General features: G+C 40.0%; 3 protein-coding genes across 5 annotated transcripts; all 3 read left to right on the plus strand.

Moving 5' to 3' along the window:
• Positions 1-1,437: 1,437 nt before the first annotated feature.
• LOC117956214 (Na(+)/H(+) exchanger beta-like) lies at positions 1,438-15,738 on the plus strand. 2 transcript variants are annotated; one of them, XR_004659204.1, is made up of 13 exons: positions 1,438-2,078; positions 5,432-5,892; positions 7,282-7,532; positions 8,428-8,645; positions 9,040-9,236; positions 10,127-10,216; positions 10,375-10,445; positions 10,700-10,873; positions 11,465-11,579; positions 11,969-12,067; positions 12,458-12,530; positions 13,313-13,960; positions 14,355-15,738. XR_004659204.1 is itself a non-coding variant. In XM_034891134.1 (12 exons), exons 1-12 carry the CDS (start codon positions 1,796-1,798, stop codon positions 13,564-13,566), a joined length of 2,286 nt encoding a protein of 761 aa, XP_034747025.1. In that variant the 5' UTR covers positions 1,438-1,795; the 3' UTR covers positions 13,567-15,738. The 2 variants fall into 2 exon arrangements, 1 of the variants encoding a protein (XP_034747025.1); XM_034891134.1 differs by having other exon boundaries at positions 13,313-15,738.
• Positions 15,739-15,777: 39 nt separating this feature from the next.
• On the plus strand, positions 15,778-17,857 carry LOC117956218 (fatty acid-binding protein, liver-like). Its single transcript, XM_034891141.1, has 5 exons — positions 15,778-15,924; positions 15,963-16,092; positions 16,180-16,352; positions 17,437-17,526; positions 17,677-17,857. Exons 1-5 carry the CDS (start codon positions 15,841-15,843, stop codon positions 17,725-17,727), a joined length of 528 nt encoding a protein of 175 aa, XP_034747032.1. The 5' UTR covers positions 15,778-15,840; the 3' UTR covers positions 17,728-17,857.
• A 1,633-nt stretch (positions 17,858-19,490) lies between these two features.
• On the plus strand, positions 19,491-27,759 carry LOC117956217 (serine/arginine-rich splicing factor 10-like). 2 transcript variants are annotated; one of them, XM_034891139.1, is made up of 6 exons: positions 19,491-19,749; positions 23,242-23,540; positions 24,038-24,144; positions 25,328-25,499; positions 25,592-25,642; positions 26,525-27,759. In XM_034891139.1, the coding sequence occupies exons 2-6, from the start codon at positions 23,512-23,514 to the stop codon at positions 26,751-26,753; spliced, it is 588 nt and encodes a 195-aa protein (XP_034747030.1). In that variant the 5' UTR covers positions 19,491-19,749; positions 23,242-23,511; the 3' UTR covers positions 26,754-27,759. The 2 variants fall into 2 exon arrangements, with proteins under 2 accessions (XP_034747030.1, XP_034747029.1); XM_034891138.1 differs by lacking the exon at positions 23,242-23,540 and adding an exon at positions 22,981-23,085 and having other exon boundaries at positions 19,524-19,749; positions 24,041-24,144.

Below are 27,759 nucleotides of genomic sequence, written 5' to 3' on the forward strand. Positions count from 1 at the left end.
AATGTCAGTGTTGTGTTTACAGCTTGTTCTGTTACTCAGTTGATGACAACATGCAGGTTTGGGTAGCTGCGTCAAGTGCTACAAGTTAGGTAATGTTATAACAAAACCAGGCTGTATTTTTCAGTTCACCAACAGTTTGTTGGTCTTGTTACGTGTTTATTTTACAACCCTTCACTCCCTGTCAAACACAATCGACCTCTAGATTTATGTTTCCCTTAGCCTCCATTAGCCAGACAGCAGTCAGAAAACCAGCACTGACACTGTGGGAACAAGTCACTACTGTTGGTTTTACTAATTCCTCTCAACTGGGTCCGATACTCACACAGAGGATGTGGGAGCTATTGTGAGCATTTGCTTATTCTGAACTCATCTAGAAGCTGGAAGCTATTTTCAAATAACAAATTATTCTACTTTACTTTATTTGAGAACTGGAATCATCCTGGGTCATCAGAGTGTGAGACAGCGATTGATTGATTCATTGATTTCTTATTCAGATTGATGGATCCTCCCTGGGTAGCAGGCAGCGGAGTCCTCTTGTCATGATTCATCAAATTATATCTTCCCTCTGAGAAACCTTAAAGGAGAATTCCAGTCAATTTAAACATGTAGCTCTGTTTTTTTTATTTATTTGTAGTGCTGTCAGTAGCGAGACCAATGAAGCCTGTTGTTAAAGACTGTTGGGTGCAAAATCAAGTAGGATAAAACGGTGTAGACTGCACCGATTGTGTTCATTTGTCTCCCTACTGACAGCACTACAAATAAATAAAAAAACAGAGCTACCCGTTGAAATCGACCGGAAGTCTCCTTTAAGTACTGTGTTTGACACGGTACACTTGTAAATGAGTATAAATAAATGTAGGTTACTTCCTCCCTTAAAGGTGCCCTGCCACATAAAACTGTTTTTACTTGCATTTTTTTTTAAATACTGTGTGTTAGGTCCACAGGTTTGTGTTACGTTGCAAATGTGAACATGAACAGCTACCTCCTCTGTCAGATCTAGCCACTGAAAAGAAATAAGTGAAGAAATGACATACAAAAGCTGGTCAGTCTGACGTCATGTTGCCTGTTGCCTCATTACTATTCATGAGCTCACCCAGTTGCGCTGGGTAAAGGATGCTGATAGCCAGGCTCTCATTGGCTAGCTGTTAGTCAATCAGAGTCAAGCACCTTAGCTTCTTGAAAATTAATGAGAACTGGAACAAATGGAGCTGAGTCTTCCTACAGGCTTTCTATATACTACAAAAAAAAATTCTTGAAACAAGGTAACCAAGGCATTTTTTAAGTGTGGCAGGGCACCTTTAAAATCCAGGCTACAGTGAATGCGTCCTCCCCAAATGTACACTTTGTGTGCTCGTTGTGACCCTCCACACCAGCAGATGTCACCTTCTCTCCGGCTAAGCGTCGGATGAGCTGATGCCTGTTAAAGTGAAGAGAAAAAAAGTTCAGCGTGAGAAATTGGTCTGATAACGGTTGATACTTAATGAAGTTGTCAGAGTGTCGGTCTGAAACAACCAGGCAGCAACTCTCCCGGCATCAAATCATCTCAGCGGGCAAGTAAGAAGTGGGAATTAAAAAAAAAAAAAAAAACTTCCACCGATGACAGTAGCTCGTTTGCAACATAAATCACCGTTTGTTGTTTTACGTAGTTTTAAAATGCCTGGGGAGTTTATGCGTAAAAGAGCGCACATGTCCGTTGCGCACCACGCTGGCTTCCCGTACTATCCTCATCTTCATCTTCATCGGAGCTAGAGCAGAGCATCAGCGGCAGCTAGTTGACCTGTCAAACCACCTAAAAATGGCTGAGCACGCCCGGAGGAGCTCCTTTCTGCCTCTAACGGGTTTAATGTGCGTTGTGTTGCTCGTTTTCGTCTCTGTCGCCGCTGCGAGTCGTGATGTCGTTTCGGAAAACAACGAGACGGGAAGGGATCCAGCCGGAGACACACGAGGGGATTCCCATAATCAAGTTAACTCTACTGCTCACAAAAAGGCTTTCCCGGTCCTTTCCTTCAACTACGATCACGTCAGGAGCCCCTTTGAGATCTCTCTGTGGACCCTTCTGGCCCTGCTCATGAAACTTGGTGAGTGACACAAACGAAGGGATTTGCTGCTGCCGAGATATCAATACTCCCACCTTCAGCATTAGTGAGGGGCTGGATTATTAAAACATAAAGGGTGCATATAAGGCTCCAAAGCTGCTGTTATCTGCTCCTCTCCTGGTTCAAGTGTAAGCCTATTTTATAACAAAATGATAAGCAGAACAGCAGAAAAGAGGGGGGAAATGCGATAATCAGACATAAAGAACAAGCAGTGAAATACCAATACATCAGATGTTAAACTAAATATGGAAACAACCAGCTTCTTAGTCATCATTCGCAAACTGGAAACGTGTGACAATTATCTCTTCAGGATGTGTTAAATGTATGAAGTGACATTTTACAGGTTAGTGATAGAAAGATTTTTGTTAAATTTAATAGAATTTTGAATGGAGATTGGTTAGAGTATGTTGTCCTGGCAGCAGCCAAAAATGTCAGGTTGACAGTATCATAGACATTTTACCAAACAAGTTTAATCATTTATTATTAAGATAATCTTAGTTCTTCATTGAGTTGGTAAAAGTTGTACTAAACGCTAATTTAAAAATAAACTTACATAAATAAATTTGCCCTCCTTGTCCCCTCTGCAGATTCACCCTCCAAAAATATTTATGAGATAAAAACTGTTGAGTCTATGGTTGAGTCTGGGGTGCGTCCAGTCCATTAAACAACTTTTTTGTTAATACATTCAAAATCAGCTATACCAAATGCTGTTATTACTGCAAAATTAGTCAACAGCTACAGGTAGTAAAAAAAATATATAACATCCATCTTTCAGTAACACATTCACACCGCCAAAAGAAGAAGAAAAAACACAAGTTACAACATTATATGTTCTTCTACATAGCATATTTATGTGAAGAATTTCAAATAATGTAATTAAGCTCCAGATGGTGTCCCTAAAGACTGCTTCAGTTATGTTTCCATGCCACACAAACTTATTTTTCTGATGACGCGAGCGCCTGTCTGTCTGTAGAGGAAGCAAATGGTGAAGGATTAGAGTTTAGATTTAACCTTGCCAGAGGTTTGGAGGCAGCTGTTCCGACTAATTTGACAGATTAAATGTATCTCTGTGGAGATTTATAATAAGTGATCTCTCGCCTCTGACCTTTAGCTTTGACACAACTACACACTCATAAATTGAGAGGGTAAAACTCTGGACGCTGCATACGATTGTCTGACTCAGTTTTACTTATTTTATATATTGCTAGGTAACATAATCTAAAATAATAAATTATAAATTATACAATGACTTTATATTAATAATCTTTATCTGCAAAGTACAGCTGCCACGATTTATTTATCAGTCAATTGACAGAAAAAAAATTATTTTGATAATCCGTTCATCGTTAAAGTACCTTTTCATGCAAAAATAGCAGAAAATGCTGTTTCAGCCTCTCAAATATGGAGTTGTTCTGCTTTTCTCTTTTTAATATTATTAAACCAAATATCTTTTGTGTTTTGGACTGAAAAAACAAGACATTTAAAGACACCACCTTGGATTTCAAGAAACAGAGATGGACATTTTTCTGACATTTTATAGACCAAACGACTAATAGATGAATCAAAAAAATAATCAGCCATTTATTGATTATAAACATAATTGTATAAATACATGTAGTGCAGTAAAAAGGACAGTATTTGCCTTTATATCATAGTGGAGTACAAGTATAATTAGCATTAAAAGTAAGTACAAGTATTTCAAAAATCTTTTATTACCACTCGTAATGTGTGTTTGACTTTTCTGTATCATCCCCCATGCCGCCATGTTGAATGTGTAAACACCGAGCAGGGAGGATCCTGATTGGCTGAAGGAATCTCTCCTGCAGTTTGTCGTTGGCTGAGTGAGCGTGATGAAGCTCTGTGGCATCTTATCTGTTCTATCCGGCTGTTGTCTACCAGGGCCGGTCCAACCTTCTGTCCTAATTCACTGCGTGATAACAAAGATCTCAGTGTTCAGACGATAGGCGGGGGGGGCGAGTACGGATGCACACAGGACCACTGACTGCATAGAACATCGCAGAGATATTCGTCACCACAGCCGTCTGGAGTCACATACAGAGAGACTGAATGTCAAGGCCTCGTTCAGCTGTGAGACAAACAGGGCCAAACGTGAAAGTAAAGGAGCAGTGACACTGTTCTGTTCAGCATCTATCTACTGTATCAGCCCTTTATTCAACCTTTCAGAGGAGCTGTTCATCATGCAAAAATGACAAATATTTGCTGGTTTTATGTTCTCACAAGTGATGATTTGAAGCTCCTTTCTGTTTAATATCATTGTATATTCATTATATTTGGGTTTAGGACTGAATGTTAGACTAAACAAGCAATACGAGGACATTACCATGGGTTGTGAGTATTTGTGATAGTAATTTTCCCCTAATTTCTGGCAATTTATAGACTGTAAGATCAATCAAAAACAAATAAATCAGCAATGAAAATGACCGTTATTAGCAGGCCTTGATTTCTCATTAAAGTAACATTCACTAAAGGCAAATAATAGTGAATACATCCAGGCTGAATGCAGATTACGTGCATAAACTTCAACCCACACAGATATTTCGGTTCAGCTGTTCTGTTCCGATAAACCGGCTGTTTGTTCTCCGTGCAGCAGCAGCAGCAGCAGCAGCTGCAACAACATGTTTCATATTTCATGAGGACGCTGCATTGAAGTAGAACTTCACCTCAAACTGCTGCTCTAACACACAGAGTAATGTCTAGATGTAGATACACAGTCAAAATGTGTTTGTGTACTGCAGTGAATGTTACGTCTTGTTGTTTTTACTCATACTACTACTTGACTTATGAAACAAGTTCTTGTGCATTTATTTTACTCTTTATTAACAATTAATCTTACAGTCATTTGTATGTACTGTATGCATGTCTGAAAAATCACAATTTGTCAAAGCTCTAGGTAAAGTAATAAACTGTCTGAAACTGGGGGGAAAAAGTAAATCAGATCTGGAGCAGGAAAAAAAAATGAAAACATATAATAAAGACAATTTAATAACCACATTGGCCAGTGTAGACAGTGACTCTGGATGAAGTAATTGTAATCAACATCAGTGCCAGCTTTACTCTGTGTTTGAAGAAATAGTTAACAAAAAGGCAGTTCCAAATAGGCGACTAAAAGGACTCTTTTTTCTGAGTAATAACATAACATAATCAGCCATCCGAGATGCTGATAGGCAAGTATTACCCAGCCTAAATTTGGGAGTTTTAAGTTGAAAGAAATGTGATAAATAGGTATTATTCTTAGGTTGGTGTGTGAATGACTTTGACTTGTCTTTCTCTTAAGTTTCCGTGAATAAAGACTTCAACTCTTTCTCTCTCTTCAGGTTTTCACGTTATTCCCAGTGTGCAAAACATCGTCCCGGAGAGTTGTCTGCTGATCGGCGTAGGTCTCCTGGTGGGCGGCATCATCAAAGCCATCGGAGAGGAAGCGCCCGTTCTCAACACTAAGCTCTTCTTCCTCTACCTGCTGCCTCCCATCATCCTCGATGCCGGCTACTTCCTGCCCATCCGGCCCTTCATAGAGAACATGGGCACCATCCTGGTGTTCGCGGTGGTGGGGACTCTGTGGAACGCCTTCTTCATCGGCGGGATGATATACGGTGTGTGTCAGATTGAAGGAGTCCAGCTGGGCAGAGTGGACCTGCTGTCCTGCCTGCTGTTCGGCACCATCGTCTCGGCCGTGGACCCCGTGGCCGTCCTGGCCGTGTTCGAGGAGATCCACATCAACGAGCTGCTGCACATCCTCGTGTTCGGGGAGTCGCTGCTTAACGACGCCGTCACTGTGGTGAGTGAGCTGAAGACTGGAGGATAGGGCTGAACGAGTTTTAGCTACATGTCACCTTCTACGATTATGTTAAATAGAGTAATACAAGATCAATTTAAAGGGCCGCCGGTCGGACTCGAACCCGGCCCGCTGCAAAGGTCTCAGCCTACATGGGGCGCACGCTTATACTGTGTGAGCCAGAGGCCGACCCTCGAGCATTTATCTTATTAAAAAACAGTTGCTTTAAACGTGAATTGCTATCTTCATAATAAGCTAATTGCATTCTTTCACATTTTGACTTGAAAATGATTAATCGTTCAGCCCTACTGGAGGCGCTGGTGCTGGTACTTAAGTATTTCCATCTTCTGCTACCTAACACTTGTACTCTACTACATTTCAGAGATATATTTTGTACTTTTTATTCCAATTAATTATTCTTACAGCTACAGTGCTGGTTAGATTTTAAATCAAGATTTACTTATTTTTTTTTAAACTGCATAATCTTAAAAAATACAGCACGTTGTTAAAGATTAAACCAGTAGATTCAGGTTTATATTCACTCCCATCCTTGTTTTTGTTTTGTTTAGTCTGAATTCAATTGCCAGTTAGATCAGTGATCTTCAGATTATCAGATCAGTCATATTAAAGGCCAATCACTAAGAATATGGAGCGGACAATAATCAATTTTCAACTTATTCACATTTGTGCGTTTTGTTTTAGAGCTGCAGAGGCTGCTGGAGATGACATGTGGCTGATTGTCTTAAGCATTTAATAACGAGCTGTTGCTGTAAAAGTTTGTGCGAATATATGATTTGCAAATAGAAAACAGTAAATGTTTAAATGAATGACTCCAAAACCCACTTTATGGCTGCATTACAATCTATTTAAACAGTATCATTTTCATAGAAAACTGACCCGGAAATGGACATTGTCATATTAATCTAAAGGGGAGACGTCATTTACAAGATGAAATTTTACATGCTGTAATAAAATTATCAAGATTATTTGAAAATTAGTAACCCATTTGGAGAGAAGGGAGAAATGCCGTCCGCTAGATCATTTTTCTTAAAAAAAAAAGACAATTTCACAAGATTCTGATTCAATTGTTTTATTACTGCAGAGGAAGAGGGAGGGGAGGAATCATGTAATAACAAGGAAAGTAAGCAAGTAGGAAGGAAAGAAAGGTAATAAGGTAGAAGAAAGCAAGGAATGAAAAGAGGAGGAATTGCATGACGAAAAAGTGAAAATGTAAAAAAAATCCTGGATCTGCGTCTTGATCCAGAACAGAAATGCTGTTCATAAACAAACGAAGAACGTGACCTCCTTCTAGTGCCGGGTCGAGAGCCGCAAAGACGTTTTACCTTGGAGAAAACTTGAAGTCTCAGTACACGTGTTTCTCTCTCGGTGCAGGTTCTGTATCACCTGTTCGAGGAGTTTACTCACGCAGGAACTGTGACAGTGGTCGACGCCGTCCTCGGGGTCGTCTGTTTCTTTGTGGTTTCACTGGGAGGAATCCTGGTGGGAGCCATCTACGGCCTCCTGGGTGCCTTTACCTCCCGCTTCACCTCGCACACCCGAGTCATCGAACCCCTGTTTGTTTTCCTCTACAGCTACATGGCTTACCTCTCTGCCGAGGTCTTCCATCTGTCGGGCATTATGTCGTGAGTGATCCAAGCGTTACCCAAGTTTGTGATAATTCCTCCTGTGTGTACGGGACTGTTCTGCCTTGTTAGGAAAACATGTTTAAACCAGTTGGTCCTTGTTAAAGATGCAGTGGGGAAGAATTATAAAACTAACTTTCTGTCATATTTGCTGAAACTGACCCTATGTTCCACTTGAACTTCATAAAGCAGGTAATTAAATAATTACCTGCACACAAAAAATAACAACAAAAAAACAAAAAAGTAGATAAGTCCTGGAACTTCACAATCCTACCTACAGCACTTTTAAGGAATAGTTTGACATTTTGTGCAGTGCGCCTCTTCACAGAGTGAAATGAGAAAATCGATACCATGCTTAAATCCGTTGTTACGTTATATTTAAAGCTACAGCCAGTTATCTTAGCTTAGCTTAGCATCAAAAAGAAGAGATGAAGAACATTCAACAAAACTCCAACAAACAGTCCGGCAAGCTACCCTCAACTTTCTGTTTTTAAACATCAGTTTCTGTTTTGTTAACTTTAGTAGTAGTTCAACTAGCTGTTGTCTACTGCTTCTGGTGTTAATGCTAAGCTAAGCTAACCGCTCTAGCTTCATATTTAAGAAGACACACACATGGTATTGGTGTCATTCTTTTCATGTAACTCTTGGTAAGAAAAAGGGAAAAAGATCCCAAGATGCCAGACTACTTCTTTATGTTTTGCTTTATTGCCTAACTGTAATAAAAACAAACCATGTCTCAATTAGAGATTTCTGTATTGTAGCCCAACTTTATGATATGATGAGTAATGAAGCTTTAAACCGAACGATGAAGCTTTAAACCTGTCAGTAACTAACTGGCTAGCCTCACTCTGAGTTGTTCATAGCGCTCTCCTTGTTTCCTTCCTGTCACAAACAGGTTGATAGCGTGTGGCGTGGTGATGCGGCCGTACGTAGAGGCCAACATCTCCCACAAGTCGTACACCACCATCAAATATTTCCTGAAGATGTGGAGCAGCGTGAGCGAGACGCTCATCTTCATCTTCCTCGGTGTTTCCACGGTGGCCGGTCCTCACGCCTGGAACTGGACCTTCGTCATCGTCACGGTGGTTCTCTGCCTGGTGTCCAGAGTCCTGGGTCAGTACACGAAACAAAACATGGTCAGATAGCAACTTGTGTCTGGGTTGACTGGATAACTAACACACTACCAACACTTCATTTTCATCAAGTTATGGTGCAAATGTCTTTATTTATGTTAAGGAAATACATAAATGCATAGTTTTCATTATTTCATTATTATTCATTTCAGCCCCCCCATCCCTCCTGTAATGTTTTTTTAAAGACTGCACTTTTCTGATTGTCCTGTTTCTGCACGAATGAGTACAACATCTTTTCCTGTAAGAAAGAAAGGGGGGAAAAAAGATTTAAAGGAAGATATTCACCATAATAATGAAAGTACTGTGATAATGTTTCATTTTCCCGTTCCTGTTACTTTTATAAACTGTATTATGTTGTTTTCTGTGTTTTCCAGGAGTCATTGGCCTCACATACATTATCAATAAATTCCGTATTGTAAAGTTGACCAAAAAGGACCAGTTCATCGTGGCCTACGGTGGCCTGCGAGGTGCCATTGCCTTCTCACTGGGGTTCCTGCTGACCAACAATGAGATGAAGAACCTGTTCCTCACCGCCATCATCACGGTCATCTTCTTCACTGTCATTGTGCAGGTGAGAGGGCTTTAGTGTTTTAGATCACAAACGTTTGCATTTCTGTGTTTTATTTGGCTTAAAGTAACTCATGACCAAACCTGACTTTAAAAACTGGTAGTTTCGGATTTTTGGGAGTGGGGTTGGAGAAGGTACTTATGAGTCAGTGTGTAACTAGTCTCGCGTCGCCAGAACTTCCTCCACGACACAGCGGAGGAGGGTCTGGCGAGTCCACACAGCATTCCGGGATGGGAGAAAAGTGTGCTCTGTTTTTTTGGCATTCCTTTAAACCAATCCCAATTGTTATGTAGGGCACTAAGCACCGGGCAGAGACACAGTGCCGCTGCAAAATAGCCTTTGGAAGGAACTTTGTTTTGGTGGAACGTGTGTACATTCAAAATGTTTTTAGTCGTGCAACAGAAAACCCATATTGGACAGATAATCTAGCTAGCTGTCTGGATTTACCTTGAAGAGCAGCAGTTAACTATAGTCCTCATAAATCCACGGGAGTTCAGTTCCAACACAAAAGTGAAAGGTAACAGACATCCGGCAGAATTTACGACAGAAACGGAGCGATCCTGGAAGTGGAACGTCATGGATATAGACGAGTGTATGACCTACAGTAGATGTGCTGCTGTAGATGAGGAGAGCATATTTTAGCCCCCCCTAAAAAAATCTGAATCAGTTTAAGTGTGCAGTACATTTAGAATATTTTTAAAGCTTTACCTTGCCGTCAGACAGCCTTTTCCGACGGGGAACTGAAGCTGTAATCTAGGCTTTCTTCAAAGCTACCAGACTCCTATGACAAAAACAGTAATTTTACCTTGCATAACACAGGAGTTGCTGGTCTGGCTTTGTTGTTGTTGTGTTGTCAGCATCCACATGACCTCACGTCCTGTTTCTGTGTTTAGGGAATGACAATCAGGCCTCTGGTGGAGCTACTGGCCATAAAGAAGAAGAAGGAGAGCAAAGGATCAATTAATGAGGAGATTCACACACAGGTGAAACAGTAATTATTTTTTGGATAAATAATACTTTAAGTTTTCATGACCTAAAATAGACAAAGACATAAAAGAATATAAAAGATCAAACTTTTGTGTTGCTTATTGTTCATCTCTATGCAGAATTAACAGCATATAAAAACTCATTTTGTCTCAAGTTCCTGGATCATCTCCTCACAGGAATTGAAGACGTATGTGGTCATTATGGACATCATCACTGGAAAGACAAGTATGATTTTTTTTTTTTTAACCCCTCAATTGATGTAACATTTGAATTAAGTATTTGTGATATGGGGAGCCCAGTTAATTTAAATGTTACATATTTAAATAAGGATCAAATAAATGTATATATGCAAATGCTTATTTATATATACACAGAGATGCATTGGTTTATAGGGGGATGGGGGTAGTGCATGAGGTAGTGTCGTGGGAATGTGCAGACAGTATAAATGTCAACATGCGGGCTTCCTTTGCTGCACTCAGGCTGAACCGCTTCAATAAGGCCTACGTGAAGAAGTGGTTGATCGCAGGCGAGCGCTCCACCGAGCCTCAGCTCATCTCCTTCTACAACAAGATGGAGATGAAACAGGCCATGATGCTGGTGGAGAGCGGGAGCGCCGCCAAGCTGCCCACGATTATGTCGTCCGTCTCCATGCAGTAAGTATCAGTCGTAAGAGGACTAATTATGTTTTTTTCATAGTTCTGAGGTCAAACACTGGTCGTGATCTTTCTATTTACAAATTATTTTTTTCTTTTCTCTCACTGAATTCATTGTTATGAACCAAAATACCAAGGCAAATTCCTTATATGTGAACATTTTTGGCAATAAACCTGATTCTGAATATTATGTTTTTTTTTCCAAAATAAAAAGGGGACATTTATTTTTAAAAATGCAAAATCCTAAGTAAAGCTGGTGTCACTGGTATCATTCCCTGGTAAGGAATAGAGAATAAAGGTATGCACACATCCAAAATAACTCCAAGCAGGAGATATCGTACATTGTTATACATTATCGTACAGTAATGTATCGTACAAAAACAAGAGCAAAGCACTACATGCAGATGTTGTTTTTGGACATATTATAAATCAGTGGTTCCCAAACTAGAGGTCTGGACCTGCCAACAAACTTTACTTTATTATCATTATTGATATTCCCTTTTCTTTGTAAATAACGTTTCCTTCTGTTGCCTTGTTTTCAAAAAAGTGTTTATTTTAGGTTGTAACAACATGTGATGTGTGTCTCCACAGAAACATTCAGCCGAGAGGTCCGGCCAAGCGACGGGCCATCCCGAGCATCTCGAAAAGTCGTGAGCAAGAGATCAGAAAGATTCTGCGAGGCAACCTGCAGAAGACCAGACAGAGGGTAGGAGACGATAGGAGTCCAGCATGCATGCAGGGTTTTTTAAGATCTTTTTTTGGGGGGCATTTTAGGCCTTTATTTATGACAGAACAGATTAAACGGAAAAGGGGAGAGAGAAGGGGAATGACATGCAGCAAGGGGCCGCAGGTCGGAATCGATCCCGCGGCCACTGCATTGAGGATTGAGCCTCTGTATATGGGCGCACACTCTATTAGGTGAGCTACCCAGGCGCCAATGCATGCAGGTTTTGATAATGCTGAGCAGAGTTGGTGTTGAAGGCATAGTAATAACTTGTAGTAGCAGTAGTATTAGTAGTAGTAGTAGTAGTAGTAGTAGTAGTAACAAGTAAATAAATGTGTTTTTATGCTGACGTTCATGTCGTTTCTCCTCAGCTTCGTTCCTACAGCAGACACGACCTGATGATCGACCCGTTTGAGGACAATGTGAGTGAAGTTCGCTTCAGGAGGCAGCGCGTGGAGATGGAGAGGAGGGTGAGTTTAACAGCAACTATGATTCTGTTTATGAGTGTTCGAGCTCTAGAAATACAGGATAGTCTCTGTTCCTAAAATTAGCTCCTGTATGTGATCTTACTTACAGTAGTTCTTTGTTCTGAGTTTATTCTTTGAACCTTTGTTTTGGTTGCTTGTAATGCTGTTGAAACCCCATTCACTGTGATTAAGAGTGCTGGCTGAATGGTTTTCATTAACTGAATGACACCCAAATGTCCTGTTTGTCTAATGATTTAGTAAGAATGAATGAAGTGAAACTAAATTGCAATTTGGTCTAATTTAACATTGTCGATTTATGTCTCGAATAATGGTTGGTAAGCTTTGTAACAAAGTAAATCCTGACAAACGTTTAATTCAATGTCTCATTCACAGATGAGTCACTACCTCACAGTTCCTGCAAACCGGCAGGAAACACCGCCAGTGAGAAAAGTTTGCTTTGAACCAGGTCAGAATCTATCTCATCGTATTATAAAAAGTGTAAATGGAGAAATTAGCCTTTTTCACACTGCTTCAGAATCAACGTGAAGAAATTTTTTTCTTTAATTCAACATGTTTTTGAGTAAAAACGGGATGTTTGTGAACAGGAAGGGATCAGAAAGAAAAGAAGTAACAGTCATAGTAATACACAGTTGTACAACTGATTTGAATGATGTGATAACAATTAAAGCAACATTATCTATTGATTCACTTGATCAAAATACACATAACACACAACTTGATAAGTAACAAAACAGTGTTGCCATTAGATCGTTTGTCCACCGGAGAGTGCTGACAGGTTGAATTTGGAACTGTGAAATGTTCTATTCACATATCCAGATTGTAGTTTAATTTAAGATCTGAAATCTGGAAGAAGTATTCAGATATTTTACCTGCATAAAAATAGCCAAAATACTCTGTTACGATGGCTGTGGCTCAGGTGGTAGAGCAGTCGTCTACTAATCGGAAGGTTGGTGGTTTGATTCCTGGCCCCTGGGATACATGTTGAAGTGTTCTTGGGCAAGACACTGAACCTTAAATTGCTCCTGATCGGTGTGTGAATGGAAGTTGCCTTGGATAATGTAATGTAATGTTAAGTCCTGCATTTAAAAGTCTACCAACAGGTACCAAACGTAAAAGTACTTATTAGACTTAGACTTCTCTTTTATTATGCAGAATGAGCCATTTCAAAATCATGTGCAGCTGCTTGTACACAATGTTCAAGCACTAATATGTTTCTTTGTTCACCAGAACACAAGGTTTACACTTACGATGACAGCAAGAGTCCCCGAAGCCGGACAGCTGAGCCAGATCCCAGCCCTCCAGATGCCGTCAGCCTGTTGAACGAATCCTCCCAGAGGGCCAATCAGAGCAGCGAACACAGAGCCAAACGCATCGATGAGCTGAGGGCCAAAGTGCCGGATGAGAGGGAGGAGCAAGACCAACTGAAACTATCACGTTGCCTTAGTGACCCCGGTCCAAACAATGAAGAGGATCTCTCATGATGAAACACATATTCACAGTTCTTGAAAGCAGAGGACGAATTCTCCTCTTCATGATCCCCTCGTGAGATCCCTAAATGAACAGGAGTCTTAGCAAAGTTTGATATATATGAAGTCTTATTCTGTTCCATGTTCTGTTGCTGTGATAAGAGCTTATGCATCCTTTTTTTTTTTTCAAAAGTTCATAAGGATTTTTATAATGAAACGCATTACCTAAGCATGCACCACTGGCTATTTTCTATTTAAGGATTTGATTACAGCCTGAAGTGAGCGGAGTGTCAGCATTTTGTGTCTTAGCCGGCAGTTTTGCATCAAATGGTAAAAAAACAGAGCACCTGTTTTGACACGCTTGAGGCACCCGATTGGTGGAGTCTGCCCCCAAAAGTCCAGTTTAAAGGTGAACTATGAGTTCCAGCATGGTTTTAGTGCAACTTAATTGGTATCTCAAATCGTAGGCATCTCTCCTTGATCCGCTAGCTGGCTGCCCCCTGAACACACTGTGATAAAGCTCGGTCTCGGGAGACAACCCAGGGGTCGTAGACATCAAACATCACTAGAGACACAGCCTGTGCACCAAAACACAACATAACTCTCCAGCCAATCACCGACAAGATGGTTGGGGGAAGGGGTTAGTGACAGTTTAATCGTTTAGTCATGGCGGGTACGTAAACATGGGGGGAGGGGCGAGCTTGCTCTGTTTTGTTTGAAATGTACTTCTTCTTTACAGAAGTAAATTTACTTCTTGACTTTACAGAGGTGATCATGCAGGAATTCATAGAGCACCTGTAAAGAATCTGTAAACAGAGCTTGACCGACACATCATCTCGGATAATATTAGGCTATTGCAGATATATCAGTTTGGTATATATACAGTATTTGCCGATCAGAGCTAGAAGTTGCTGCAACGAAATACCAAAGAAATGTTTAAGTGGATTTAGAAACAGTGTCCGCCAGTTGTAAGCTGTGCTAGTGGCGTTGCTAAATGAACGGTCATGTCGATCATTCGGTTGGCCAAAAATATAATAATAAAATAACCAAATTAAAAAAAAAATCCGTAAAACGTTATTTGTTGACACGCTAAACTAAACATGGTGGCCATGATGAACATTATGTCATCTTAACATGAGCATGTTAGCGTACAGGAGCTAGCATGGCTGTAGACTCTTAGGACCGGGTTATACCAGAAAAAAAACTAGGTAACAGAGTTGTTCTTACGCAATAATATTAAAATACGGAGATACAGGCGCACATCCAGACAGTCTCCTGGAATACATTCATAAAAAAGTGACAGAAATAGTTTAAGAAGTTTCCACCTGCCTTATTTCCTTATTTTCTCACTTCCGCACAGCTGATCAACCACTGAGTTGTGAGGATGTGAATGTCCAATCTTTGGATTCCGAATATTACATAAATTGTTGTAAGCAAGCCAAATGTTAGGTAGATGATGCCCTTATATCAAACATATTTGTCATTTCATCATCAAAGATGTTCTAACTGGAATATCAATATCGGTATGTGCCTGAAATATCCTTATTGATCGAGCTACACTATCAAGTATAAAAGACTACAAGAGGGTATTAATTTTAAAGGTGTCCTGATGAAATACATGTAGAAAGCACAAATCTGGTGATCAAAGAATGTTAAAATAACTTAAGTCAAAAGTAAAGCACTGCAAATGTTTGACCGGGTTCTGTGAAGAAGCTCGTATTTAACAGCGCTGCATCAATGATCAATGTTCTCTCAGGGACTGCAACACGGCACACAGGAAGAAAACAAGTATTACTGTCCGAAATGTGCTCCACTCGTTTATTTATAATGTGATTGCCTTGTAAGCGTCCGTGTTTTAAGCTTCAGTAACATTCCAACAGAAATCGACTTTGTCACAGTTAAGCATCTCTGTAACAAAGCTCTACATATCTGTGTTCCTGGTAACTGAGCATGCTTTAAGACTTTTACTGGGAGGTTGAAGAGGTGCATCACCTTTTCATATCTGCCGAGCACTGGACTGCCTGAGCTTTTGCTGCCTGCACGTTTGCCTTAAAACGTATTGCTTTCTGTGTTTGCAGTTGAAGTATTTTTATATTTTTGAAGGGGAAAAATGTCAAAGTCAAGTCATAAGTATTCGCCAAATGAAGGAAGGCTTTAATTCCTGTCTGAAATAAAGATATGTTATTGTTAAATTTCAGTGCAGTGATTTTGTTTGTTTTTTAAAAGAAGCATCCATGCATCCTCGTATCTGGTGCCATATTTCATCATATTTCATCTATTACTTAATATATGTTGTTCAGCCCATCTTGCTTCTCTCTGGAAATTCCAGTGAAAATAACAGGGAGCTTCAAGTCCCCAACATGCCAACCAGCAGTGTGTGTGTGTGTGTGTGTGTGTGTGTGTGTGTGTGTGTGTGTGTGTTGGGATTAACAACACGAACAACAAACATCCTCGGGCAAGCAACAGCAGCAGACATGGACTTCAGCGGCACTTGGAAAGTTCATTCTGAGGAAAACCTTGAGGAATTCCTAAAAGTAGTAGGTAAGAATGTTTTCATATCTAAAAGACTTATTTGCTTATGTATGAAGACAGATATAGATATTTCTTTTACTTAAATATGCCTTAAAGGTGCACCTGAAATGATTGTCAAAATGCGAAAGGAACTCAAACCAGTGTTGGTGATCGAGCAGAATGGCAAAGACTTCACCTACACAATGAAGACTCCCATTGGCACCAAAGTCCACTCATTCAGCCTAGGAAAGGAGTCTGAGATGACTGCTGTGGACGGCAGGAAGATCAAGGTAATTCAAGGCTAAAAAGGAATGCATATTAATTTAATTTAATGCTTATTATTATATATTGTTATACATGGTTGATGTGGCTCGGGAAAGGGAAGTTTGGGTTCCCCCTGCTGGAGCTGCTGCCCGAGCAACCCGATACCGGATAAGCGGATGAAGATGGATGGATGGCATATTATAAGCAAAGAAGGGAAGATCTGAGAGTTGGATGTGAGCTGATGACGCCCAACTTTAGTGTTGCAAATTAGTTTCAATCAGGAAACTATGTAGGCTTCATTTAGCAAATTTCAGCAATGCTTACGTCCTGTTCTTGTGCATTTTTAAATAAAGAGCAGGATGCAAATGATGGAGGCAACAGATATATCTCTCTGTGTGGCCACATGCAGGTAAAGTTAAAGATATCGGATTAACAAAGAAACAACCAAACTGAGTACTCAGACACAGTAGCATGAACAAAATTGGATATCTTTAGTGGATGGATACAATTTTGACAGGAAATAAAAGTAAAACAGGAAAGGTCGCGTCAACCATTAACTATTATTATCACTTTTTCTGACATTTATGTCACTTTTTCAATGTTGTGGGTGCTTTTTTTGAGTTTTTTTACAAAGTTACTAGATATTTTTAGTGTTCATATTTCCAGCGCTTATTTCGAAGGCCCATTTGTTAAGACAAAAAAACTGAAAATGGGTCAAATTTGACCCAAGGTCAACATGAGGGTTAGGAAAATGTAAGCTCAAATCTGGAATCAAGGTTACCTCCCTTTTCTCTGCTTAGCCTGCCCAGAGAATTTGGCCCACCATTTTGGGAGAGAGACATCATGGCAAAGTGGCAGTTGGACTTTTAATCAAATGTCAGTCATATCTGAAAAATGACAAAGACCCTCTTGCTCTTAAGTTCCCTATCAGTAAAGTATGAGATATTTGTGTGTGTGTGTGTGTGTGTGTGTGTGTTTTGGGGGTGGGCAAAATGGCAATTTAGGCAGTTTAAATTAGCATTTTTCATGTGTACATTCATTTTTTATTGTTTGCTGTAAATTTGTCTGATGAACCACTTCCATCACTTGCAATATTTTTGCTATGACCAGTGCACTGTCAGACAGGAGAACGGGAAGCTGATTGCTGAGAATGAAAAGTTCACCTCTGTCCGAGAGATCCAAGGGGACGACATGGTTGAGGTCAGTGGCTTTAATTCTTTTAATAACTGCAGTAAAGACCGGGGATTCGGTGATACAAAGAAAAATAGACTGTAAGGATTTTTTGTTTTTGTTTTGTTAAATGTGAATCAGCCGTGTTTTCTTTCTGTCTCTGCTTCATCACGTATCCAGACTATCACTGCTGGCTCTGTGACTTTCATCAGCAGAAGTAAACGAGCCTGACACACAGCTGGCAGCTGACGGATCCCTTTCACACCTTTCCAGCTTCAAGCAGGGAGCCTTGGGAAAATAACACAATACAATGTTATTTTTAATATTTACATTTATGAATAAATTTGAATGATTAAATAAACCAACGTGTCTTTATTACGTACTGCTTTGTGCTACAATGTTTGGTTGCTTTATCATTGGCGGAATGTAACTAAGTACATTCACATTTTAGGTACTTGCACTCTATTCGAGTATTTCCATTTTATCATAAAATGTATACATTCATTTTGCGAGAGATGACATTTTTATGCAACTTTTTACTTCAACTCCACACTATTGTACTTTTTACTCCACTAAATATGTCTGACGGAAACCAACAGTATATAAAGGAGTTAAAACTAACACATTAAAGATCTACAGCTGTGAATAATATGACGGTAAAACACTAACAGGGAACATTTTACGGCACAATGAATACTTTTACTTTTCAGCTGATAATACTTTACTTAAGTAAAGGATGTGAATGCTTCTTCCACTGTGGTTTGTAGTCAGTCCAAAGTTTCTGTGACTGCCACAACTGGAGGTGAGGATCTCAAACGACAAGGGGTGCTGTGGCTCCTTACCGCCCAATTCATGATTTAGAGGAAGAACCAGAAGTGTGTGCCTCATAAGTGTGCATGCGCAACAAATATATTTGCATAGCTCCATTTTTTAGCAACGCAGGTGGAAATGGGGGAGAAGCTTTTAAGAATAAGAAGGGTCACGTTAATGCTGACATACAGGTTTAATCTTCAGGGTCATTGTGATTTACATCCTGCAAAGAGAATTTTAACAGACTGCAGGAACACAGTGAGTTACATTTGATGAGTTTTGGATGCTTGGTGATGCTAAATCAGCAAGCATTAGATTAGGTCAATTAGAACAGTGGTTCTCAAACTTTTTCACATCAAGGAGCCCTAAAGTGACCCCCCCATCTGATAAGACTTTATCCCACGGTCCCTTACCAGATAGAATTTTTGCTTTCAGATGTTTTATTACCGAAAGTGAAGGAAACCCATGCACAAAATAGTCATACAATCGGTCATTGTGTTACACATGGGTGAAATTATAGTGAAATAAAATGATTCCCGTTTTTCTTGGGGAACCCTTTCAAGGCCCGCCGGAGAAGTAAATACTTAATACTGTTATTCCCAGCAAACAATTTTAGGTGCAATTGCAATTGCATCTTTTCAGCACCATCCAGCATTAGATCAGACAGATCATCAGTCAGAACAGATATTATCAAGGGAATATTTCTTCTAACGGACAGAATGGAAATTGCGGGCATATTTTACAAGTTTCATTTCCTTTTGTCCGTGAGGAGGGAAATGAGCAAGAGGATATTCTGGCAAAACAAGCAATTATTCAAGATTAAATATGCAGACCTACAGGTTCCACTAAGCAAATCTGAAGACAAAACATTCATCAGAACGACATGCCAGGAGTATTGGGACATGATTCAAACAGAAAGGCATCATATAAAGACATGTTGGTGATTGGAGGAAGGTGGGCTTTAAAGAAAGTAGTATTACTCGTCTTAGAATTACTCACACATGTCTTGATTTTTAATTGTTCAACACACAATTCATTGCCATACAATACCCAGAGACCACCTTCTTTTTTTTTTTTTTTTGAAATTTAGTAAGGCAGACCACCACGCGTTTTCACTGTCAGGGCTTTTGGGGAAAACAGCAAGCAGTGTATATCAAAATATAATTTGGTTTATAAAAAAATTGATTTAGTGAAGATTCTTTCAGGGGTTTCTCTGTATTTATTTCTCGTTCACACTCCGGTCCAGTTGGTGGCGGAAATGCGCCTTTAAACTGGTTTGCCAACCGCCAATAAACCATTAAGGAAAAGAAGAAGAAATATTTACGCTTCAGATTTTCGTTCACGAAAAGAATTTCTTCAGCTGAGTGAGTGTAACTTTATGGCCAAATACATGAGGCCCCCAAACACGTCTTTGTTCGTCAGAAACATTTCCGATGAGTCCAGGTGAGTTCACGTTCAGACGCCATGACAACCACTGATCATCCGCTAACGGTAACTAACGTTGAGCTATTCCTGTTAGCAATAGCTAACGTTAGCTGACTTAGCTTAGCAGCCAAGTTTAGCATCCTTGTAGGAGCTTCAAGTTACGTTGAACCATTGTGCAGAGACGCCTTATGTTTTAAACATTTATAAACCGCAGCGCACATATTTAAACTATATAGCTAAATTACCCACAACAAAACAATTTGTGATAACGTGTCTACGTTGTTATTGAATTTGTTGGTAACGTTTCTTTGTTTGCATTGCGTTTCTGTCATACGTTCGTTCACTGTGTGCGTTTAGCTACATGTTTATAACTAAATAGGATAATTACGTTAAATAATACACACTGTTACTGTACGTGTGTTGTTGATTTGCAAGTAAAAGAAGTTAAACGTAGTATTTAATTTGATCAGACTTCAATTTAACAAGCCTAGCTAACACCAATCGCTGCTATTGGCCATATTCGGACACTACCGACCTGACGCACTTTCCGGTCTTTTCGCGGTAGCCTACTTTATGTTTCCATCACCAAAATGATATCAGAATTGATCTATACCAATCTACGTATGAATTATTCCTATATGTACATGGGCATTTAGATGTCTGATTTGTATATGAAAGTCTCTTTTATGAGGAAAAGAAGTAAGAACGCTCTTGAGACGATATTTCCCCCTAAAAAGTTTCTATTTTTACATGGCATTTTATTGTGAAGGACGTAAGTAAGATCCGGTAGTTTTGACAGCATTGATGGGACTGTCTTGGCTAACTGTCTATGGACTTAAAGGTGCTTTAACCGTTGTCACACGTGTTTTAGGGTACAACATTTGTTGTCACATACATCAAACATCTCCTCACTATCTCCAAGCGGCCTTTCCCCAGAACACACTGTAAAAAACGCGGCCTCTGGAGACAGCCCAGGGTCTACAAACGGCAAAAAAACCAAACTTTGCCCACCTGCACCACGAAGCATACACAGTGTTCCAGCCAATAACCAACAAGAAGGATTTGGGGGTGGGGGGGTTAGTGCGGGGAAGCACAGAAGGGCGGGGACGTGATGAGGGGAAGGGAGGGGCAATGTCAACAAAAAGTAACACCACCCAACATCGCTTAGAGCACCGATAACACCCAGCAACGCCCACTGTTTATTATTCAGAATACAATTTAAAATCCTTCTCCATACTTTCAAAGCCATCCATAACCTTGCTCCTCCATATCTATCAGAACTCCTTCACATCGCCGTCCCCTCCCGCTCCCTCAGATCTTCCTCCTCCCTCCACCTCACTGTCCCCCCAGCTCGACTCATCACCGTGGGGAACAGAGCCTTCAGCCGCTCTGCTCCCCAGCTCTGGAACTCACTCCCACCCGACCTCCGCAATATCGACTCTCTCCCCCTGTTCAAAACTAGACTCAAAACCCATCTGTTCCAGCTCGCTTATCTGTAAATACACTGTTCCTGTTTTGTTGTTTTGTTTTTTGTTTTATTTGTTTTATTTGTTTTGTTTTACTACTTACATTTTTCTGTTCCCTGTCTTTTATTGTCTGTAAAGCGTCCTTGAGTGTTAGAAAGGCGCTGTTAAATAAAATGTATTATTATTATTATTATTGTTTACAGCGAGGAGATAGCGGTGTTCGGTTATGGCCAAGGGTAGCGCACGGCAAATTCCCCTTAAGTAAACCGTTAAAACTAAAAGAGGTATGAAGTGAACTGAATAATATGATTTCAACAGAAATAGTGATATTACTAACTTCAAACATGCTTAAAAAGTACACACGATACCTAATTCTAGTAACATTATATTACAGTATAGTAAGTTTAATCCTTTTTACCTGCACATCATCAAACACTGGCAAAGGTTTCCCTAATCCCTCTGCAGAGCAAAAGAGACTGGCAACAAATGTTAACAAATGCTGTATTAAAGTACGCTTTTCTACTCGTTGTAACACGTGTACGTATCTGAACACAAACTACTTGATTTTGATGCACTTTGTGTAAGAATGTTTGCCAAAGGACGTTGGTGCTAATCTTAATCAAAATTGTTCTCTTCATCGTGGTATATTATCCCATGACCTCCGGACATGATTCGTTTTTATTTGCTGATAATTGAACTTGAACAATTTATAAAAAAAACACTTACAAGTTACCAACTTGACTTCAACAGATGCAGCAATGTTGCTCTTTTATTGGGACTTTAGCTTATTCACCATTACCCGCAGAGTTAGACAAGTCGATACATACCCTTCTCCTCTCTGTGCGTGATGTAACTCTGTCTGACGCCCCCAGCATTAGCTTAGCCTAGCAAAGAGCCTGCAGGTAACTGGCTCCAACTAGCTGCTGCTCCCAGTAAGTGACAAAATGACGCCAACATGTTCCTATTTACATGTTGTGATTAGTATAGTCACAGCCTCTATGTATAAATGACAAGGTCACATGAGACGCAGCCATATTCTAACCGCATACTAACTGGGAACTATATTCTCAGAAAGGTGAAGCACTGCTACTTGGGCGGAGTGATTTGCTTGCATCAACTGAAAAGCCTTGTCATGGAGCAGAGAGTTTGCCTGGAGTGTGCTCAGAGTTGGAGTACCCATTCAAAATCCACTTAAAGAGGAACATATTGGCGTTATTTTGTCAGTTACTGGGAGCAGCAGCTAGTTGGAGCCAGTTACCTGCAGGATCTTTGCTGGGCTAAGCTAATGCTGTGGGCGTCAGACAGTTACAGCACGCACGGAGAGGAGAAGGGTATGTATCAACCTGTCTAACTCTGGGGGTAATGGTGAATAAGCTAAAGTCCCAATATGTCAGTTTGTTCCTTTTTAATAGAGCTACATTGCTGAATCTGTTGAAATCAAGTTGTAGACTTTTAAGTGGGGTTTATGTGGAATTGCATGTTGAACAAATTACTGTAAGTCTTTTTTTTTAAAGGTTAGTTTACCCCAGAACACAATATAGTTATTCCAAAACAAAACCTCTAGAATAAAACAGCAACAGTCAAACTTGACATAACAGGACCCGTGTGGATCGATGGGTTGGATCACCAGGTAAGAGGTCAAATGAGTCTTACTGTGTTGTGGGGTGAACTGTCCCTTTAGCCTTCTCATCAGCTGCTCTCCCAGCTGTTGTTACTGGTTAGTGATGTAGGCAGAGTTGCCCGTGATGCTCAGTTGAGTCACACTTGTATTTACGGTGTTCAGGCCTGAGGATTTGCGGCGTGAGTTTGGCCGCTATGGGCCAATAGTGGATGTCTACATCCCACTTGACTTCCATACACGTCGACCAAGAGGATTTGCTTACATTCAATATCCTTTCCCAATGATTTTTGTCTTTTCTTTCCTGTTTGTGCTCCTGCTAACAAAATTTTTAATTTCATTTCAGCTGAAGATATGCTTTTGTGACGTGTTTTCACTTAATTTGATTGAATATCTAACACACATATTTCTCTGTTATTGCTTCAGAAAATGTAAAAGCATCCAGTTGTGGAACCGGCCACAAAGAGTAACAAAGACCTGTGTAGAGTAGCTGTAAAGACAAGTCACACAGACCTTCAGGATCAGAGGGAGGGAAAAGGTTGAAAAGAGAAAGTAAAGCATGAAGAGGAAAAGGGAACGGAGACAAAGCTTGGATATGGCGGCAAAGAATTGGGAAAAGAAAAGAGTTTTAAGAGGAAAAGGCAAGCAGGAAGCCCAAGTCTCTGTGGGAGTCGATTAAAGAGTGTAAAGATCAAGATGAAGTTCAAAGTCAAGCATGGGCAAAGGTAACAAGTCTGAATTATTTTGTATCCTGACAAGACAATTCCACAAATTTGACATGACAACAAAATCAGCTTTCTTTGTTATATCAATGACTTTTGTAATTTTAATTAAAGGAATTTAATAAACTATTTAATGTATTTGATTTGTTTAAACATTTGTAGTCATAGTCTCTCAGACAATTATTTGATTTCTTTGAAAAAACATGCTTCATCTTTTATCTCTACAAACAGAGGATGTATTTGTCTGATGCTTTTTCTTTTTCAATTGCTATATCATATCAAGTAATGTTTAATTTGAGCTCATTATAAACTGTTGTATCTTATATCTCTGGATGATGTGAGGGGTGGAACTTAAGAAATTGATAGTTTTTTTTATATTTTTTATGAGGAGACCATTGTTTTCCTTCTCTTATGTCACCCTTCTGAGAATAAAAAAAACCCAATTGATTTGTGTGGCCTTATCAAAAAATGACAACAAACAAAAACCCTTAACTACTCAGCATATTTGAGGACGTGCGTGATGCAGAAGATGCTCTTCACAGCCTGGACAGGAAGTGGGTTTGTGGCCGGCAGATTGAAATCCAGTTTGCTCAGGGTGACCGAAAGAGTAAGTGTTTAACTTCTTTCATTTATTTTGCCACTAAACACTGGAGTTTTTTTCAGCTGTTTTAATGGGTGTCACTTAAGTTATACAGTGGTAGATAGAGATGTGGCTGCATGGAGCCATCTTTAACAACATGGTGCTGTTAGAGCAGCAGGGATAAGATTTTGTGCTGACAGAACATGTATACGGCTGCGCAGGTGGTTCAGATAAAGAGCTGGAATGAGAGTGTGGGTAATCGAAGTGAGTGAAATGAACAACAGCGGTAACGGTGCTGTGGTAGCAGGATAAAAAATAGTAAATATTCAGCAGGTGTTTCCTTTCAATGGAAAAAAAAGAAGCTTACTGTGACTGATTATGACATGGCCAGGACCTCTTGGTTTTTTTGTTGTTGTGCAACTTGTAACAGTAATGGCTCCCCAGCATGGCTACCTTGTTAAACTTGAGCGGAGTTATGAGTTAGGGCTGGGCGATACAGAGGAAAATCAAATATCCCGATGTTCTTGACCAAATACCTCAGTGTCGATATTGCATGGTTGACTATTGGTGCTTTCACAAAATGTTATGTACACAATGAGATTTTTGATAAATATTCTCCAGTAATGATTTAATGACTTAGTGGGTGAAGGTAAATAATAGAACAGCTAGAGCTGTCTGGTAAGATCAGAAAGTTGCATCACTTTACTGTAATGCAGCCTGTAAAACCAGGAAAAGACACTTGCCATATTACCATATATCAAAAATCTAAGACCACAGTATATCTAGTCTCATATTGCGATATCGATATATTGCTCTACCTTATTGTGAGTTTGATTGGTGCTCGTTGCATCGAAATGTTTTTTTAAGACCTATTTGTTAGCAATGCAGTGAGACTTTATCTTCTTATGCAGAAACTCACTGCAGTCACCAACCAAACTAGTCATGGAAGTGTTAACTGGCTCACGGCGGCCGTAATGCCTGGTATAGAGGTGCACCCTGCATTAACTCTGTAGGGCTCATAGGACACAAAGCGCCTTTATTCCAAACTTTGTTAAGCAAAAATAAAAAACTGAAAAAAACACAAAACAAATCTTGCAGAGGAGCTCCCAGTGGAATTCTACACAAACTGTTGCTCGTGGGAATGTTTGATGCTTTGTGTTTTCTAGTCTTGGCTCTTAACCTCTCATCACTGTCTATTTTTTAATATCAGCACCAAATCAGATGAAGTCAAAGGAAAGGCATTCTCCAGGCAGGTCATCTCGATACGACGACTACGATCGAGACAGCCGGCGCAGACGGTCGCGCAGTCGCAGCTATGACAGATACAGGTCGCGCAGCCCCTCTTATGATCGGCATCGCAGGCGATCCAAGAGTCCTCGAGAGTGGGTTTTACTTTCAGCAGGCTTGTTCCTCACAGTTGCTGTACTTAAAGTCTATTTGAAAGACAAAGTAACCTTTCCATGTCTGTCTTTAGGTCTCGTGGACGAGGGTATGGAGCACGAAGCAGGAGCCGTGAAGATGAAAGGTACAACTTCTCTTTGACTGCTTACAGAGGTTGTGGTTTGCATCTGTTACTCCCTTTCTGTCTTGGTCATTGTAGGCCTACTGTATTCCACCTCTTCCTAAAATGGAGCGAGGGAGCATACTGGGGCCAAAGGATGTGAAAAATTGTCCAGATATACGAGTACACAATATACAAGTTATTGCACACCATGAGAAAGGGATGAGATTCTTTTTTCTACAGCCATTGAGAGGGTCACAGAAGCCAAATTGAAGGAGTGAAGGTAGCTGTGATAAAACGTTTCTTCTCATTGTTGCGACCTAGAGCTTTTTAGCCAACACTGTTTGTAGAGTCTTCTACCAGACCTACATGAGGTGCGTGTGGTGCAAGAAAGGGACAACTTGTTCGGATGTGTGTTCTAGGCTGCCAATAAACCACTGTCCAATACCTTAATTTAAGCTGAAATGTGTAATATTTACTGTATTTAACCAAAAATGATCACGATACGTCATCAGATATTGAGGAACTATTAAGTTTTAAGTTAAGTTGAAATACTAGGTTTTCTGACAACAATGCAAATGCCAGAATTCTCACCTTTTTGTTTCTTTTCAGTTGGAACGCAGTTTCTTTGTCAATTTCGACTAATGCCATTGAGGAAGTGCATTAAACTTCACAAAAATGGGGCCAAGGCGAGCTTTTTTCACTTAGCCCGTTTGCTGAAACAATCTATTTGCCCATTTGCATCGCACCCAGTTAGGAAGAGGTGTTACTCTACAAATACACTTACAAATGCAGAACGTCTTGGAAAGACTTATTGTACATTTGACACACAGGTCCGTTATGTTGAGTGCACCGGAGTTTAGGAAATCACATGAGTGTCTAAATGGTTTCGTTGTGTGTCTTCAGGTACAGGCCGAGGCCTCGGAGAGAGTCCAGAGGAAGATCTCGTTCACGCTCAAAATCTGCATCTCCACGAGAAAACGCCAACCCAGCGTCGACGTCCCATTACACCGAGGAAGAAGTACGACGGACACACTCCCCATCCCGCTCCAGGTCCCGGTCTGCATCAAGATCACGCTCTCGTTCGCGTTCTCGGTCCCGTTCCTGGGCTGGACGCAAGTCAGGCGGACGCTAGAATAGTACCTGCTCCCCCCCGTTATCCGTCTGTGTCAGATGCACCAGAGCTGGTTCATTTGACAAGAAATGTTTGTTTTGACATGAATGTAACGTCCACTGAACCATTTGTAGAAAACTAGAAACCATTTGTAGAAAGCAGCTTTTTGCGGCTCTATTTTAAGAACAATGGTGGTCCGTTGCTTGGTTTTATAAAATGGAATTGATGAGATTTTCCTGATTTTTAGAAAGATGAAACAGTCAGTGGCGGTTTCTGTGTTCAATGGTAATCAGTCAGGAATATTTTTCATTTTTTTTAATTTATATACATATATATATACGGTTATTGATAGGTTTGTTTTCTAAACCCTATGCACCCATTTTTGCAAAGAAAAGAACATTCAGTATTTAAAAAATGAATCCTGTCTGTTGACCAAACCAGCGTTTTCTGTGTGCTTTATCGCATTTAACAAGTCAATGTACTTTTTACTCTACTGCTGACAAGACTTTTCTTCCTTTCTTTTAGCCACAGGTGTCGAAATGCATGTTCAAAAACATGTCGGTGAACATTGAGATGATCATCAACCTTTTATAGTCAAAGTAGCAGACTGAATTGGAAAAAGCATACTTTGACATTGAAGTTTTAGTCTCTGCAAGACTGGTCTGAGTTGTAAACTAATCAGCAGTAGTGTCAAGTATTAGTATTAAGGCAAAAATACACAGAAACGTTGCTGCGGTCCTTGTCAGTCAACCATTGACTTTAAACACAAGCTGAAAAAAAATGTACATTAATCTGTTTTAATTTTGTGGTGTTTTCTGTAAGATTTCTGAAAGTATTTTATTTTCCGAACAATTCTCCAAATTTTGGTTGAGAAGGAACTAAAGTTGCTTGTTGGTGTTTACCTGACTGTGTTGGTTTCCTTCAGAATGAATCGTGTCGCTGCATGTTCTGTTCTCTAATCTTCTCTCTTTAGTAGGACTAAACTGTTATTTTCAGTAATAAATGGATAACTTTCAGTATGAGGAAA

The sequence above is a fragment of the Etheostoma cragini genome, chromosome 14, assembly GCF_013103735.1.
Source record: "Etheostoma cragini isolate CJK2018 chromosome 14, CSU_Ecrag_1.0, whole genome shotgun sequence".
Lineage (NCBI taxonomy): Eukaryota > Metazoa > Chordata > Actinopteri > Perciformes > Percidae > Etheostoma > Etheostoma cragini.

Bases quoted from the DNA above. Each gene is read 5' to 3' on its own strand.
- LOC117956214 (XM_034891134.1), top strand. From the start codon at position 1,796: ATGGCTGAGCACGCCCGGAGGAGCTCCTTTCTGCCTCTAACGGGTTTA. The intron at 7,533-8,427 runs GTGAGTGATCCA...TGTCACAAACAG, and splicing joins CATCTGTCGGGCATTATGTC to GTTGATAGCGTGTGGCGTGG. The intron at 10,217-10,374 runs GTGAAACAGTAA...TTTTGTCTCAAG, and splicing joins ATGAGGAGATTCACACACAG to TTCCTGGATCATCTCCTCAC.
- LOC117956218 (XM_034891141.1), top strand. From the start codon at position 15,841: ATGTTGTTCAGCCCATCTTGCTTCTCTCTGGAAATTCCAGTGAAAATA. The intron at 15,925-15,962 runs GTGTGTGTGTGT...GTGTGTGTGTGT, and splicing joins CCCCAACATGCCAACCAGCA to GTGTGTGTGTTGGGATTAAC. The intron at 16,093-16,179 runs GTAAGAATGTTT...TATGCCTTAAAG, and splicing joins GGAATTCCTAAAAGTAGTAG to GTGCACCTGAAATGATTGTC.
- LOC117956217 (XM_034891138.1), top strand. From the start codon at position 19,685: ATGGCCAAATACATGAGGCCCCCAAACACGTCTTTGTTCGTCAGAAAC. The intron at 25,500-25,591 runs GTGGGTTTTACT...GTCTGTCTTTAG, and splicing joins CGATCCAAGAGTCCTCGAGA to GTCTCGTGGACGAGGGTATG. The intron at 25,643-26,524 runs GTACAACTTCTC...GTGTGTCTTCAG, and splicing joins AGGAGCCGTGAAGATGAAAG to GTACAGGCCGAGGCCTCGGA.